This window comes from Ambystoma mexicanum, chromosome 1p (genome assembly GCF_040938575.1).
Source record: "Ambystoma mexicanum isolate Mex_15411 chromosome 1p, UKY_AmexF1_1, whole genome shotgun sequence".
Classification (NCBI taxonomy): domain Eukaryota; kingdom Metazoa; phylum Chordata; class Amphibia; order Caudata; family Ambystomatidae; genus Ambystoma; species Ambystoma mexicanum.
Genome location: NC_090921.1, coordinates 176,305,757 through 176,323,144, shown reverse-complemented (window position 1 = coordinate 176,323,144; position 17,388 = coordinate 176,305,757). Strand labels below are relative to the sequence as shown.

The following is a 17,388-nucleotide window of genomic DNA, read 5'->3' as shown; positions in this document are numbered from 1 at the left end:
AGAGAGCTTTGTGGACTAGACACAGGGACTTGAATTCAACCCTTTTGGCCACAGGGAGTGTAAGGAAGGGAGCACAAGACTAATTTGAGATCCATAGGGTAGGGAGATAGCTACCCTTGCTGACAAATTCTGGAGGAGCTGCAGCCGATGTGTGAACCCAAGAGGATGTGCCAGGAACAGAGCGTTGCAGTAACCATGCCGACTGACAACCACCGAGGCAACCACCCGTGGGCGCAGGTGGGCAGGAAGAAAAGGCGATGATGAACAGTATCCAGGCCGACTAACAACAGCCTGCCTTCCCATTACTGTTGTAAAACATTTCCTTTGTTAAGAGCAGCTCCTTCCCTATAGTTGAAGGTGTCGTCAATTGGCACTCTGATGTTACATTACGAACTGAAGGACCCCACACAGCTCCAGTGACCCGCCCGCTAGTTACCTGCCAAATCCAGTCTAGCTACCTGCTTCAAAGACAATTAAAATGGGGACCATAATAAAACTCCTTTAACATATTAATTTGTAGCTATGATGTCTACTAGCTTCACATGCAAAACTCGCATTGTCAAAGCCAACAGTTTTGGCTTTGTGTAAGCATGGAATAGGCATTTGCGAGGCACTGGAATAACTGTACTGTCTACTCATAAGATGGCAAGAACTAGAAAAAGGTGGGATTATCTAGGGATAAGGTAGCAGTGCCTGGCAAATGCCTGTTTAATACCTAACTGTTAGCTTGTTTTAACCGAACTTCAGTGCAAGGAACAGATATTATTGAAGTGACTGAAGGCACACATGAGTCACTTTCATTACATCAGAGTTGGCTTTATAGCTGCATTTAAGCCATCAACCCTCGACTACTCGGAAATTCCGATAGAAGGCCAAAGTGTGATGTTACTGCTTGATAGAGCTAGCTCAAAGAGATTCCAAGAGGATGTATTTTGGGGGACAGGGGCAGGTAGTGGGTTGCAATAACCATTAGCATGACTATGATCATTCAATGAGTGAGTAAAATAACCAAACAAAGCCCAAATGATGTATGTCTCTCCTCACATGTCATCTTCCTCCTGGCTGTACTGCAATGTGTTTTGGCTCATAGGTAGCGCTTAAGTGCAACCTAATAGACAAAGCTAAAAAAAGGTTTTGCTTATGTGTGGATATTGAAATGTTCTTATCATCATAACATCAAGCTGGAATCTCTATACCCAGGTGACGTTAATACACAATTTCTTTAACTCCGTGTCTTAAAGTGGTGAAACTTTGATGGTATAAAACCTGTTATTTTTGGACTTGAATCATTCTAAATCTTGAACCTAGATGTTTCCATTCCGGATGCGGAAATAAAGCCACAATTTTATTTTTTGGTCTACCAAGTTTCTTTACAGATTTACATATTGTCAGCCTTATCTACTATGTGATTTGTGTGTTTAAGTAAGCACTACGAGACAGTAATATTGCAATCCTCTACCAAGCATAGATCAGAACGTATGTGATAAAGTGCCTACATTTCAGAGTGGTTTAAAAGCCCATCTTCACTGCTTAACCAAAGTATTTGGCCCTAGTCGAAGTGGGCGGGAGCGGTCGGGAGCAGTGCTCCCATACTTTTTAATTTTAAGTTTCACTGTTCCTATACCTTTTATTTTAAAAAGAATCCGTTCTGGAATGGTTTCGTAAACTAAAAGTGTAGGAAGAAGTTGAAGCTTGCACTTCAGTGCACTGCACTGCACATTCCCATAAATAGCAGGTGTGTTTGTTTGGGGGGTTTGGATTGTGTATGGGAGGGGGCGCAGGGATGGGTTTTGTGGGCTGGGGGGGCAGACCAGTAGAGAACATAGCTCCACTACTTCTTTTCGCACACTTCGACCAGTGCATATCACAGTGACTTAACTGCAAACATGGGAGTAGCTAGAACTGATTAAGTTCAGAATATTTGAAAAAAGTCTATCTTACAATGGGGCAGATTGAATGATTTCGGGGACCAAACAGTGTCCTCCTCTGTTGCAGGCCACTGAGGCCGGCAGGCACCTAAAATCGTGCTACTGACTGTCTCTCAGTCCTATGTGATTTGTATTGGTAGGCAGATATATAACCGCACCAGTCAGTGTGTGCACCAGTGAGTCTAGTAAAGCCGTGTATAACCGCACCAGTCAGTGTGTGCACCAGTGAGTCTAGTAAAGCCGTGTATAACTGCACCCGTCAGTGTGTGCACCAGTGAGTCTAGTAAAGCCGTGTATAACCGCACCAGTCAGTGTGTGCACCAGGGAGTCTAGTAAAGCCGTGTATAACCGCACCAGTCAGTGTGTGCACCAGTGAGTCTAGTAAAGCCGTGTGACTGTGGAAGAACCCGCATTAATTTCCTCCCCCACTGCTGCGATTCACTGAGTGCTGCGCTATAGGAGATAGAGTGACAACCTTTGATATAATTGTTCTTTTTTAACGCGCTTAATATCAGAGACCAGTTTCTAAGTGCAAGACTGGGATTCGAACCTGTGTTGCTATGCACTGTCTTGCTGCCACACAAACACGTTGCCCCTGTTATGCCACGTGATTGGGTCTTATACAGCAACCCTTTGCATTTTCACAGGTTCATGGAACAGCTCTGTGGTCTGCAAGAGGTGAGATGGAGGCCAGCATAGAGGCAAGTAGAACAGGGCAAAGTTGCTTTGTTGCAATGTTGATCATCGGTCCGAGATGGATAGCTCAGGGGCAACACTCTAAGCAAGCCGGGTTCGGTACCCAGCCCCGGTACTGCGCTTAGAGGCTGGAGTCCAGAAAAGATAGGGTTGTCTATGGCAAGTGTTCAAAACGTGAGTTTCCCGGAGCAGTGGTTAATGTGCTTTTCATTGTTTGGTGGTCTGTGGTGTATGTCAGAACGGGATTTGCGGCTGTGGCCCAGTTGTGTTGGTCTCTCTTTGGTGGTTCATGTGGTGTCTAGGGAAATGTGGGGTAGGCCCGTGTTTTGGGGTGGTGTCCGATCCATTTTGTAACCTATGCTGTCTCGGTGACGGAGTTGTGTGTCAATAGTTGTGTTGCTGGTTGGGATGGGTGCTAGAATGAATTTGAGGTGGTTATTGTTACCACACCTTGCCCAACAGTCACCTGGGACAATCATCCGCGTTTGTTTGTTTGTTTGTATCCATGCAACACACACTTTCAGCAGCTTTTGCCTTATTAGGCCAGAGTATGTTAGGCAAAATGATGCTATATATATACCATTGCACCAATTCAAGGTCCATAGTCTCGGGAGGATAGCTTAGGGGCAACGTGCTCGCCTTGGAAGCAAGACGACGACATGAAGCAACATAGGATCGATCCCCGGGTCCGCGCTTTGAAACCTCTGGGTATTAAGCGCGTTATAAATAACCAATCATATCATAGCTTATAGTTAACCGCCCAGGGCATAGCCTGCAACTGGGACAACCCGCCCACATATCCTAACTAAAATACAGTAACCCTTAAAACGCAAAAGGACAGTGAAGCACAACAGCTTTCAGTTGGTGGAGTTATGTCTCCCTATAGTGCCCATCTGATCACACAATCAATATACTGTAGATCATAGAGGGACTACAGATCATAGAGGGACATGTTAATTGGCCTCTGCACGGCAGAACAAGGAAAAGCAACTAGTGGGGAAGCCGAAACCCAAAATGATCACTTAAGAAAATCTGTCTGAGTCATAGCAGGTCCCCAAGGTGTGGGGGCCCATTTGAATTGAAACGGTTGAAAGGCCCTGGCGCCCTGCATGCAGATATCAGTCAGTGGCGCATTACCCACTGAGCCACCCTGATGTGAGGAATGGATGCGAGGGTCATACTTACTGTATTTGCAGGGATCTGCATCATGGTCCCCGTGCAGGAGCACCCTCCGCAGGAAGTGGAGCAGGGCCCCGGAGGCGAGGTAGCGCTCTGCCAGAGGAAGTGATCCCAAGAAATTGAGGTCCACCGAAAGGGGGTTTAGGGGAGGCGGCCAGGTGCAGCAAGTGACCACCTCGGACACCACATCCCAGAGTCTGATGTCTGAAAAGGAGAAGCGGGAGTCAATATTCAGTGGCCATCGGCTATTCCACGCTGGCCTCAGCCACTGCTAATATCTCTTCAGCAAGCCACTCACCCACGCTGCCACTCACACTCCCCCACGCTGTCCTTTCTTATCCTGAGCACCCGGATTGGCTGCTCAGGAAAAAGCCTGACCTTACAGAAGGCACTATTATTCTGTAGTGCCCCAAAACTGCACATACCGGATCCCATTCGAGGCACCAATGTTGACCCCATTTATCATGTTATTCCAATATTTAAACTGAGCCCCTGGCCGAGGGCAGTCTTACTTCACCATCAGTAATGCCCCCAAAAGAGTCTGATGGGCACCACCACAGCACTTCTCACCCATTGCACCCCAATACCACTGGACCTTCGAAAAGTGTCCTTTCATCCTCCTGTACCCTGAAAACAAGCGCATAGCATTCTTCAAGCACTGGCTGCCGTGTTCGACCTGACCATGTAACCTCCACGTATCCAACTTAATGCAACTCCTTGGCACAGCCCCTCCTGGCCCTGACCCCTGGATTGGCCAATGCTTATCTGTAACTTGTTTCTCAGCATTCTAGCCCATAACATCTTCCCATTTAGTGCCCCCTGCCCCCCAGAGGCGTAGCCAGGATTGTCTAACGACTGGGGCCTGAAGCTAATGTAGTTGGCCCACCGTAGTGACATTAACATCTTTAAATGCCCACACAGCGCTGCTGAGTGGGTACTTACAGGTTTTGGGCGGACCTTGCCCACTCAAGCCCTACCCTGTCAACACCTCTGCTGCCCGTCAAGAACGGCACTGAATTCAAATGCCTATCCTTGCTGGACCAGTATGCTGTACATGTATTTATTATATCAGCCCAGAGTACTGCCCCTTGGGTACTTGAACATAATAACAGTTCCAAACATTGCTCTAATGCATGGTTACTCATTATGTGACCCTCCAGATGTCTTGGACTTCAACTCCCAGCATCCTTAGTCAGCATAGTCAGTGGTGAAAGAGCGTGGGAGTTGTAGTCCAAAGCATCTCGAGGGCCACACAATGAGTAACAATGCTCCCAGTGTTATGCTATGTTAAGAGAGTGCGCCCATCACTAGCATTTTAGGTCCCCCCACAATCATAGCCTCAAAACAGCTCCCGTAACCCAGCGACAGAATCAGCGATTCTACATCCCCCCACTGGTGATGCCACCTTTGGAGAGTGCGGACCAGCGCTTCCCTATTCGATATGCCTAGGCATGGCGTCGGTTTGGATTATGACCTGTATTCCTCCACTTCTTTTCTTTTACTCAATTTTGAATGAGTTCGTCTGTACTATGATGTGTTCATTTGGCAGCGACTGGAATAAAGCGTGTGGCAGAAATGGCGCCTCCGGCCTTCAAAGTCACAGCGGCTCGGCCTGTGAGAGGGGGAGATGGCGACTCGGGCAGGCCGTCAAAGTCACAGCAGCTTGGCCTGTGAGTGGCAGAGATGGCGCCGCAGGCCTTCAAAGTCACAGCAGCGTGGCCTGTGAGTGGCGGAAATGGCGCCTCGGGCCTTCAAAGTCACAGCAGCTTGGCCTGTGAGTGGCGGAGATGGCGCCTCAGGCATTCAAAGTCACAGCAGCTTGGCCTGTGAGTGGCAGAGATGGCGCCGCAGGCCTTCAAAGTCACAGCAGCGTGGCCTGTGAGTGGCGGAAAAGGCGCCTCGGGCCTTCAAAGTCACAGCAGCTTGGCCTGTGGGTGGCAGAGATGGCGCCTCAGGCTTTCAAAGTCACAGCAGCGTGGCCTGTGAGTGGCGGAGATGGCGCCTCGGGCCTTCAAAGTCACAGCAGCTTGGCCTGTGGGTGGCAGAGATGGCGCCTCGGGCCTTCAGAGTCACAGCAGCATGGCCTGGCGTAGATGGCGCCCTAGGCTTTCAAAGTCACAGCAGCGTGGCCTGTGAGTGGCGGAGATGGCGCCTCAGGCATTCAAAGTCACAGCAGCATGGCCTGTGAGTGGCAGAGATGGCGCCTCCGGCCTTCAAAGTCACAGCAGCGTGGCCTGTGAGTGGCGGAGATGGCGCCTCAGGCATTCAAAGTCACAGCAGCTTGGCCTGTGAGTGGCAGAGATGGCGCCGCAGGCCTTCAAAGTCACAGCAGCGTGGCCTGTGAGTGGCGGAAAAGGCGCCTCGGGCCTTCAAAGTCACAGCAGCTTGGCCTGTGGGTGGCAGAGATGGCGCCTCAGGCTTTCAAAGTCACAGCAGCGTGGCCTGTGAGTGGCGGAGATGGCGCCTCGGGCCTTCAAAGTCACAGCAGCTTGGCCTGTGGGTGGCAGAGATGGCGCCTCGGGCCTTCAGAGTCACAGCAGCATGGCCTGGCGTAGATGGCGCCCTAGGCTTTCAAAGTCACAGCAGCGTGGCCTGTGAGTGGCGGAGATGGCGCCTCAGGCATTCAAAGTCACAGCAGCATGGCCTGTGAGTGGCAGAGATGGCGCCTCCGGCCTTCAAAGTCACAGCAGCGTGGCCTGTGAGTGGCGGAGATGGCGCCTCAGGCATTCAAAGTCACAGCAGCTTGGCCTGTGAGTGGCAGAGATGGCGCCGCAGGCCTTCAAAGTCACAGCAGCGTGGCCTGTGAGTGGCGGAAAAGGCGCCTCGGGCCTTCAAAGTCACAGCAGCTTGGCCTGTGGGTGGCAGAGATGGCGCCTCAGGCTTTCAAAGTCACAGCAGCGTGGCCTGTGAGTGGCGGAGATGGCGCCTCGGGCCTTCAAAGTCACAGCAGCTTGGCCTGTGGGTGGCAGAGATGGCGCCTCGGGCCTTCAGAGTCACAGCAGCATGGCCTGGCGTAGATGGCGCCCTAGGCTTTCAAAGTCACAGCAGCGTGGCCTGTGAGTTGCGGAGATGGCGCCTCAGGCATTCAAAGTCACAGCAGCATGGCCTGTGAGTGGCAGAGATGGCGCCTCGGGCCTTCAAGGTCACAGCAGCGTGGCCTGTGAGTGGTGAGATGGCGCCTCAGGCCTTCAAACTCACAGCAGCTTGGCCTGTGAGTGGCAGATATGGCGCCGCAGGCCTTCAAAGTCACAGCAGCTTGGCCTGTGAGTGGTGGAGATGGCGTTGCAGTCCTTCAAAGTCACAGCACCGTGGCCTGTGAGTGGCGGAGATGGCGCCTCAGGCCATCTGAGTCACAGCAGCTCGGCCTGTGAGTGGCAGAGGTGGCGCCTCAGGCCGTCAAAATCACAGCAGCATGGCCTGTGCGTGGCAGAGATGGCGCCTCAGGCCGTCAGAGTCACAGCAGCGTGGCCTTTGAGTGGCTGAGATGGCGCCTCAGGCCGTCAGAGTCACAGCAGCATGGCCTGTGTGTGGCTGAGATGGCGCCTCAGGCCGTCAGAGTCACAGCAGCATGGCCTGTGTGTGGCTGAGATGGCGCCTCAGGCCGTCAAAGTCACAGCAGCATGGCCTGTGAGTGGCTGAGATGGCGCCTCAGGCCGTCAAAGTCACAGCAGCATGGCCTGTGTGTGGCAGAGATGGCACCTCAGGCCTTCAGAGTCACAGCAGAGTGGCCTGGCGTAGATGGCGCCCTAGGCCTTCAAAGTTACAGCAGCGTGGCCTGTGAGTGGCAGAGATGGTGCCGCAGGCCTTCAAAGTAGGGTGACCAGACGTCCGGGTTTTCTCGGGACAGGTCTGGGGAAATCACCCCCTGTCCCGGGTTTTTTTTATTTTTTCCAAACCCTGTCCCGGGTTTTGCTGCGCGGGTGTCTGGTGTCCCGACTTTCGGAGGACACCGCTCTGACGCTGCAGTATGAGCCTGCGCTGCAGTGCGCCGGCTCATACTTTCACTTTCTCTGCGCCCAAGCCCCCGCCCAAGCTGGAAACACAGCCACACAGCCTATAGAGGCCCTCCAGGACCTGGAGACTTCCTGCAACGTCAGCTTGTGACGTTGCAGGAAGCGCGACTTGTGACGTCTTTGGGGGAAGTTATGGGACCCCTGGCAACACATAAAAGCCTCGACCACAAACGCTTCATTCTTTTTCTTCCTTGGCTGTCGCAGCATCATTCTTTTATCTTCTTCCGTGAGTGGGACTTTGAGTTTCTAGCAGCGTGACTGCTGTCTGGATTCCATCGCCTGAGCGTTCGAAGAGCATTATTCTCGTGGGCCTGCTTCCTGCTCCAGCCTGCAGCGCATCCCTTCACGCCACCAGCTTCACATCAGTCGTTCCTCTTGCATCCAGCTTGTTTGTGCCAACATGTGTGTTCTTAGAGGGGGGCATATGACATTTGTTCACAGGTGTCAAAGGCAACATGATTAATGTTCTTACATGGGGAGCATTTGTGCAACCCGCAAGGCAAGCTTTCCTTGACATGTAACATTTTACTGGTGTTAGGAGGCAACTACAACCTGAGTGTTCTTATACGGGGGACAGGGGTCATTGTGCAGCCAGCAAGGACATGTTTTCAATGGTGGCGTGGCTTTTATTTCTAAACTCAGCCGCTCCTGCCTCTAGGACAGAACAAACCCCCTGCCTTCTGTCCTCAACATTTTTTGTTTATATGAAGAGAGCCTGTGTAGGCTTTCTGCTTGCCTGTAAATGCTTGCCCAGTTCCCTCCTGCAATTCAGGCACCACTCTACTCTCATTTTGTTTTTTTGGCAAATGCCAATGTTGTGCCCTTCATTGCACCTGTATAAATCACAAACACATTTGAGGATTTATTGACTTTCCAGGTATACTACTACAACCGTAGTTAACTCATCAAAATATTTTTGTTGTTGTTGCATGAGACCTGGTTACTAGGCTTAATTTCAGCCTGAGCTGCTCTGAGTTCCATAGCAGGCGACAGAAAGACAAAATTGGTGCTACAAAGAATTCATTCATCAGTAAAGTACTCGGAATAGCAGTAAAACATGTACAGCAATTCTCTCTTGCTTTTTATCTTCACTGTTTTCAATCTTCACTGTTTGCATTCTTTGCAATAAAGGCCTAGTTCTTTTCATCACCAAAAACCTTTTCGGGTGAAATAATTCCACAATAAAGTTTGCCATACGCATGTGGGGTGCATTACTTTTGTGCCATTCTATGACGAAGGGGGGGCAACAGACCTTCATAAAGTGTGTACAATTGTGAAAATGCTTGCTTTAATCTCACAGCGAAATATTGTTGGGTTGACAATAACCCCAGTACACTGCAGTGCTCTACCTGTACTGGTTGATCCCCAAGAATTCCCTCTAAAAACAGAAAACCGTGCCACATAGTGGTTTCACAGGTATGTGTACATTAATCCAGCATTTGATCTGCTGTGGCTGCCCCCAAACTTCACTGTCATAAGTGCTATGTTTGTAGTCCCTCTTTTGTCTTGATCAGTGATACGATATGTAGTCCTACGTTTGTGTCAGTGACCCGCAAAATTGTAGTCCTACTTCTAAGTCAGTGGCCTGCCCTGGGTTTTTATTTTGAAAATCTGGTCACCCTACTTCAAAGTCATAGCAGAGTGGCGTGCAAGGGCTCTCACAGGATCTGGAATGACGCAGCACGTACTCCAGTGGGGGAAGAGTTTCAAAGGAGCGTTTCTCAGCTGCAGTCCAAATACTGCTATCAGTTAAACATGGATTCGTTTTCTGCAAGTTGGAATTGCAAGTTAAGAGATTCAAAAAGATACTTAAGTTCACGTCATAATGTGTACAAATCAGAGGGAAGGTTATCTGTATATGGGCAGAAATGGTAACTGATGGGAAGAAAATAAGATTGTTTTCCTATGAAACATGACTCCTCCATATTTTGGACCAGTGGCCTTCTAGCTTTCACTCTCCTGATGTTTTGAACTACAACTCCCATCAACCATGGGCAGCACATTTAATGGTGAGGGGTCAAGGGAGTCGTAGTTCAAAACATCTGGAGAGCCACAGGTTGTACACTCCTGCTTTAGACCATTTAAGGCTCCCCTGCCTGCAATACAAGGGCACGGCTCAAATATGACCCCACCTCCCACCCCTGAGCGTCCCAGTTTATGTCACGTAATGCTATATTCCAGGTCTCCAGGATCATTAGCAGATCTGAAGGAGAGGGGCCAGGTTTCACGTTAGTGGGCAGAGAGGCAAAATGCAGGACATCCTGCTGCAGTGTTGATGTGGGCATTTTGGAAGGGCCCTGGTACTTTGTCTGGGTCTCCTTCTAGGAGCAACAAGATGCCAAGGAACGAAATCCAGCGGGGCAATGATTTCACCGGGCAAATCAGGAATAGAGTGCGTGACCATTCATTTGGAACACTAATGTAAGAGTCTGCCAATATGGGTGTGCACATTTGTGAGTGTCCAAATGTCCGGCTGTAGAAATGTACAGCTATGCAAGTGTGCAAATGAGCGAGTGAACCTGTGAGCATGCACATGTCGATTGTGAAAATGTTCATGTCTGCAAATATGTGTCTACTGAAAGTGAAAAGGGGACACATTGCATTGAAATGCCATGCCTTCCCAACCTCTATAACCATCCCTGAAGAATTCCTCCCACAATCTAAGATGGCGCTGTCAAGTGTACACTTGGGGAGTTCTGTCACTTTCATCCCCCATTGGCTCATCCTAGACCAAGCAAGTGCTTGAATCTCAGTTCTTGCCAACGCGCAGTGCATCACTCCCGCTCCGTGCCTTCAACCACATGTCTTTCTGACGGACCGTTTTGACTGTGCTGGATATCAACTACAACCATACTAAAGTATCAAAATGCATCCCCCTTGCCCCAGAGCTCATATAACTGAACCCAAGGTGACCTTTAGTCATACCTTTCCTGCTCCAATCGCCGGTGGCCTGGAGCTTCAGCGGCACGTCTTCCGTCAGGGAACCGGCGTGTCCACGGTTAAGCAAGTGCCTGGGGCTGGAACGGAGCCAAACATAGGGCCGCCCGTACTTGGCATATGCGGCCAACAAGAATAGGGTGCAGTTTTCCTCCTGTGAAAAAAGATAGATAAATCACCCCAACTTCTGGAAGCATTCACCCCAAATTCTGGAAGCAGCTCCCCTTCCAAATCAAGACCCCCAAAATTAAGAAATTTGGCAAACTATGGGTCGAGCTGACAGAAGGGTTACACTACTTGCCTGAGCCAACTGAAGGCAGGGATACGTTATGTTATTTCCTTTTTATACAGCTGATACCCTCCTTAGTGATTAAAGAAAAACGGAGTGGTGCAAAACAAGAGGACTTAATCAAGTGGAACAAGAATACTTAATCAAGGGGAACAAGAGGACCTAATCAATGGGAACAACAGGACTAAATCAAGGGGAACAACAGGACCTAGTCAAGTGGACCAACAAGACTGAATCAAGGGGAACAAGAGGACTTAACCAAGGGGAAGAACAGGACTTAATCAAGGGGAGGGAACAAGAGGACTTAATCAAGGGGAACAACAGGACTTAATAAAGGGGAACAAGAGGACTTAATCAAATGGAACAACAGGACTTAGTCAAGGAGACCAATAAGACTTAATCAAGGGGAACAAGAGGACTTAATCAAGGGGAACAAGAGGGCTTAATTAAGGGGAACAACAGAACTTATTCAAGGGGAGAGAACAGGAGGACTTAAGGGGAACAACATGACTTAATCAAGAGGAACAAGAGGACTTAATCAAGGGGAACAACAGGACTTAGTCAAGGGGACCAACAAGACTTAATCAAGGGGAACAAGAGAACTTAATCAAGGGGAATAAGAGGACTTAATCAAGGGGAACAAGAGAACCTAATCAAGGAGAATACGAGAACCTAATCAAGGAGAACGAAACCAATGAGATGTCAAGGAGATGTACCAACATCTAGAATCTAAGTAACAAAGATTTAACATTACAAAATAAAAATGTTAGTTTTAATCTTGATGTGCACCCCCCACCGACCCCCATTTCCTTACAGCCCATTCATTTAATTTTTCAGCAGGAGATTTCTCAATGGTCTAATGCAGTACAATGGAGCAGGTTAGAGGGAAAATAGGTGAAGGATCAGGGGGTGGGACCTAAGGGGAGGGCTGAGGAAAGACAATGGATATGGGGGGCATGGGAGGCTCCCCCTACAAAATCACAGAAGGACGACGTGGAACGCGAAATCCAGTAGGGTGTCATAGATCTGTTTCTTGAATCGGTGGTGATCTTCAACATTTCACAAATCCTGTGGAAGATGTTTCCAAAGAAAATGGCTTACGCTAAAAAGAAACATATGCTCCAGGAATAATGCGAGACCTGTTAGAAATCCAGCAGATCTGGAGTAGGGAAATGGAGGATCCATGGAGGAATGTGCTGCCACTGAGCTGGGTGTGAGGGGCGAACCAGTAAATACTCTCGGTAATGCAATTCGAGCAATTTAAGGCTAAACTCTGTAGAGGGCTTCTAAGGGTAGTATCTAACACAAAACGAACAAAGACGGCATTAACAGCAAGAACTCAGGTGCAGACAGAGGACTTGTAGAGTAGAAGATTCATTCACACAGCAGTAAAATCCACTATTACATGTAAACACAAAGGTACAAGCTCTAAGTCTCAAGGACCTGGGCTCAAATCATACCTTGGTCTTATTTACCAAGCTAGGAAAGTAGCTTAATTAAGAATAAATTTGCTAAGATCAAATAAATAGTGTAAGTAGAATGTAAGCCATTTTTTCGTGTAAGTTTTGCTGACACAATTCTGGTAGCTTAGTAAATCTGCACCCCCCGCACACACACACACAAATATATATATATAAGTCTAAAGCATAGCGGAACTCCAGCAAATAGATTGTTATAATAGAAAATCAATCCCTATCCAAGACATTATTGCTATGCAAACGAGTAGTCCTTTATTAGTACAAAGATTGGACATGGAGGGCAGCAGCAAAGAAAACACACATGAATGACGTGTTTCACCCTACACAGGCTTCGTCTGGTATAAGTGAAAGAAAGAGGACTGTGCATTTATGGAAGGCATTTTACTCATTAGTCCATCATTGTTGTTCATTACAAAATGGCCACTAACACACTCAATGGAGAGTTCTATTTATCAATGTGCCGCCATGTTATGTTATGTTATGTTATTTGGCATTCATATAGCGCTCTATATATCCTTGGTATGACCTCAAAGTGCTGGTAGGATGAACGCCCTTGGGGACCGTTGTCCAGGTCAGTTGAAGGAGTAGGGTGTCGAAAGGTGCTTGAGTGCACCATTTAAGTATGCAGCTGATGTAGTTGCTTGATGGTAGCTGCATTCTAGCATTAGGTGTGGTGGTAGTGGTATTGGTTCAATGTGTGCAGTCTGGCGGGTGGGCACCAAGACTGGGTTCTGGCTGCGTTAGGCCTGTGGGAGGCTCATGGGTGCAGCTAGGTGGTTTTCCGTGGGGTATAGCTGTGTTTTATTAGAATGATGAGGTGTTTATCAGATAGTGTTCGTATGTGAGCAGCTAGGCCCAATTGATAGAGGGGTATAGCTGCACTCTAATTGTGTGATGGTGTAGAGAGTAAGCATAGTAATATGATATCTGATGGTTCATCCAGACAATGCCCACACACGATGCGCTTCAAAGCGCTCGACGCTAAGGGAGGGAAACAGGGAGTACGCAATCAACGTGCAACTACTCACTCAGCATCACCCTGCATCAACCAGCCCCTAAAGCTGCTTCCAAAGTGGTTTTCCTACGAGATTGTTCCAGATTGAAGTCCACAAAGCAAGTGGAAAATGGCTGCTGGAAGCAAGGCACAGCCACACCTGACTTTTCCAACCAATAGCAAGAGGCGAGGGCGGGACTGGGAAAAGCCAGACACAAACAAAGGACTACACCCAGAGACTGCACACTCTAGATGCAAGCCAGCACAGAAAAACAGTGTCAGAAGCCACAAAAACACTAGACACTAGAAAAACGCACCAGATTAGCACACAGTGCACATCAAAAACAATTGAAAAAACACTCACACAACTCCAATAGAGTACACGAAACAGGCCAGAAGACTGCACTTTCACCAAGTCACTCGAGATCATACAGATGGATAAACTGAATGTCTGCTGAAGAGATGTGTTTTAATGCAGGAATTGAAGTCAGTATGGTGAAGATACCGCATCTGTTCAATGGAATGTTTTCTTCACCGAAGACAGGTTAAAAAATGATGGGCCGGGACTCAAGATGGCCACCGGGGTGAGGAGTCGCAGCTAAACCGCGCTCCGCCCGGGCCGCCAAAAAATAAGCACGACCGAAGCCGTGACGGACCGTCTCTCTACCCCTCCTGACTCCTCAGTTCCCCCCCGCATCCCTCCACCCTGGGAATAAAGCGGCGCCGCTAAAAAGCGAACTACGGACGAGAAGCGAGGAGAAAGGAAGACCTGCCCCTCCCCCATCGGGGCCGAACGAGACTCTCCCGCGCCTAAGAGGAGCACACAACGCGGCACAAGATGACACAGAGGCGGCGGCCAGCGTGGGAGCTGGACCGGAGGCTCCGTGGAACACTGAGGTGAAGGACCGCCCCCCCCTGCAACGCACCGACGAGCACAGTCCAAGGCAGAGAGCGGAGACGCTGCAGCAGCAGCTACGGCCAGGGAGAAGAGTGGCGCCGGGAGAAGGCAGTGAGATCAGGGCGGACCGCTGGAGAGGAGAAGCGGGGGCCGCCCTGAAGCAAAGCGCTTGAAGTGGAAAAGGTGAGCCAACCCAGGGGGGAGTAAATTAAGCACCTGCCAGCGCACATAAGGACATATATATACCCCGGGGGGGAATCTACAAGGACGCGGTCAAGACAAAGACAAAAACTATCATAACAAAATCCCCGCAAGGCGCAAATACTCCGGCATCAACTTGATCGGGGATCCCCCCAGTCCCAAAGGATACATTACACAAGACCCTCCCCACGTAGGCCCGACCCAAGGAGAGGCCTCTTCCCCCACGGGCCACAGGGTGAAGAGCGGAGGGGAAAACATTAAAGGAGGAACGAAACTGCCATTAACATTTAGGCACTGCGAGACGACGGGGGAGGGAGCGGAATCGTCGGCAACTCGCCCAGCTAAAGCAAGAACCCCTGCTCGCAAGCACATTACTGAGGAACGGAACTGGTGAAGGACCTACCGGAGGGCTACACGAGGGCGCAGAATCCCAATAGACACACTAACAAGACACTCTACCATGTCAAGAGCAAAAGGGAAGGGGAACCCCATCCAACAGACACCTCAATCTGCGAAACAAGGCGCAGACATACTACAAATGTGGTCAACAGAGGGGACATCACAATCGAGAGGGAGAACCCAGGGAGAGTCCGTGGGAGAGGCAGAATCACTATCCCAGCAACAACAACCATTGACTAGGGAAGACATGCAAACCTGGTTCATGGACTTGCAAGAAAAATTCATGTCCACAGTTCAAGAACAATTTGCAACCATGAAGAATGAAATGAAACAAGCGGTACAATAGATGAGAATCGATTTAAACAATCTAGAAGAGAGAAATGAAATAGTGGAAAAAACTGTGCAAAGCCTTGAAGAAGATACGAGACAAGCAAGAACATTTGGTGACACTCACACACAACTTGGAAATACAATGTGAGGACTTGGAGAACCGCTCTAGATGCTCCAACATTCAAATCAAGAACATGGCGGAATCAGTGCTAGACAAAGATCTGAAAGAGGTGGTAAAGGAGGTGTTCAGAGACATACTGGGGATGCAAGACACTGATGATATCGGAGTTGACAGAGTCCACAGGGTAGGAACAAAAAGATCTGGGGCCCCAGGGGAGAGACCACGCGATGTCCTAGTGGCTCTCTCCTCCTACCCGCAGAAAGAACAGATCCTCAGAAGAGCCATGGAAATGGAGCATATTAAAATGAATGGGTAAGACATCCAATTGTATCAGGACCTAGCTCTAGTAACCCTCCAAAAAAGAAGAGCAATGGCCCCACTGATGAAAGTGTTAATAGAAAAACGAATCCGCTACAAATGGACCTTCCCATTTGGACTGCTATTTACATGGGAAGGAAAACAGAGAAGAGTGACCACGGTGGAAGAAGGCCTCAGCACTATGGGACTTCAAGATGAAGAGATGGAGCTGGGGGGAGATCTCAAACAGGAGAGACCGAACGAGAAGACCAATGGGCTGGGAAACAAACAAGCAAAAGAAGGCAAACACAGGGAGGGAAACCCGGAGAAAAGTACCATGAAGAATCCAGGGAATCCACAGCTTGGGGAACTGACATGGAACGGCTGATTTTGAAACCCAGTCGGGGGGAGGGAGGAGAGCGGAGCTAAACGGACAACACACAGTTGGCGGTCGGGTTAAGAACCGACGGTTTGGGACTCGGCGAAGACCAATGGGTCAATGGGGTTTAGGATTCCCCATAACATACCCCCCGAGGGTATGGAGGGCAGGGAGCGAAGGGCGCAACGCCCTAGCATCAATAGGAACCCTCGCCCTACTCGGGGGACAGTTTGGTTTGTTTAAAGTTCAAAGTTGGGGGGGAAGAGAAGTTCAAGGGAGGGGACAGGATCGGAAGAATCTAAGAAATTAAACAAGTACAGAAGGGGACCCTATGCAACGGCATACGAACATAACAGAATGGGGATGATACACATATTGACCTACAATATTAGGGGCATGAATCACCCAACAAAAAGAGCGAAACTGGAGAAGCAGTTCAAAAGGGGGAAGGCAGATATACTACTTCTCCAGGAAACCCATATCAGAACAAGGGATAAGCAGAAAATACGGATAAAAGGATACAAAATATGGGCACTGGCAACGGCAACTGAAAAAAAAGCTGGGGTGCTGATAGCGGTGAAAGAAGGAAAGGACACTAAACTCCTGGATACAACCATAGATAAAGAAGGGAGATATGCCTTCGCCAATGTGGAAATTGAGGGATATCGCATAACACTCGCCTCAATATATGCACCCAATCAGGGACAGGATGGCTTTCTCAAAGACGTTTTATCGAAGTTGGAAGACTATGCTGAAGGGGAAGTGATTATGGGGGGGGATCTTAATATGGCGTGGAACCCACATCTAGATAGGAGTACGGGGAACACACATGGCCAGGTGGTGCCATCTAAGCGTCTGAGACAACAAATGGACCATATGGCCCTGAATGATGTTTGGAGGGAACTGAAGGGTGAGCAGAGGGGGTACACATATTTCTCACATGTTCACAATTCTATGTCTAGGATAGACTATCTCTGGGTGTCGGTGGGACTACTGGGAAAGATTCAAGGGCTAGATAAGGGCGCAATAGCCCTCTCGGACCATGCCCCACTATGGTTAGACGTGACTCTTACAGGGAGGAAGAATGGGCTCTGGAGGTGGAAGCTACCGCAGGAGTTGATCCAGGACCCAGTTACAGGGGAATCCATAAGGGAAATGATAGAGGAATACTTCATACAAAATGACACCGGGGAGGTCGCAATGAGCGCAGTCTGGGATGCGTTTAAAGCAGTTCTGAGGGGAAAGATGA

At 49.1% G+C, this 17,388-nt stretch overlaps 1 protein-coding gene across 2 annotated transcripts in view; it reads right to left on the bottom strand.

Moving 5' to 3' along the window:
* LOC138567734 (uncharacterized) overlaps nt 1–17,388 on the bottom strand; it is a 169,830-nt gene that overhangs the window by 16,773 nt on the left and 135,669 nt on the right. For both annotated transcript variants that reach the window (XM_069646214.1, XM_069646216.1), the window contains 2 exons: nt 10,742–10,907; nt 3,810–4,007 (listed from right to left, as the gene is read on the bottom strand). In XM_069646214.1, the coding sequence (XP_069502315.1) occupies nt 3,810–4,007; nt 10,742–10,907 (364 nt within the window). The remainder of the gene's footprint in view (nt 1–3,809; nt 4,008–10,741; nt 10,908–17,388) is intronic.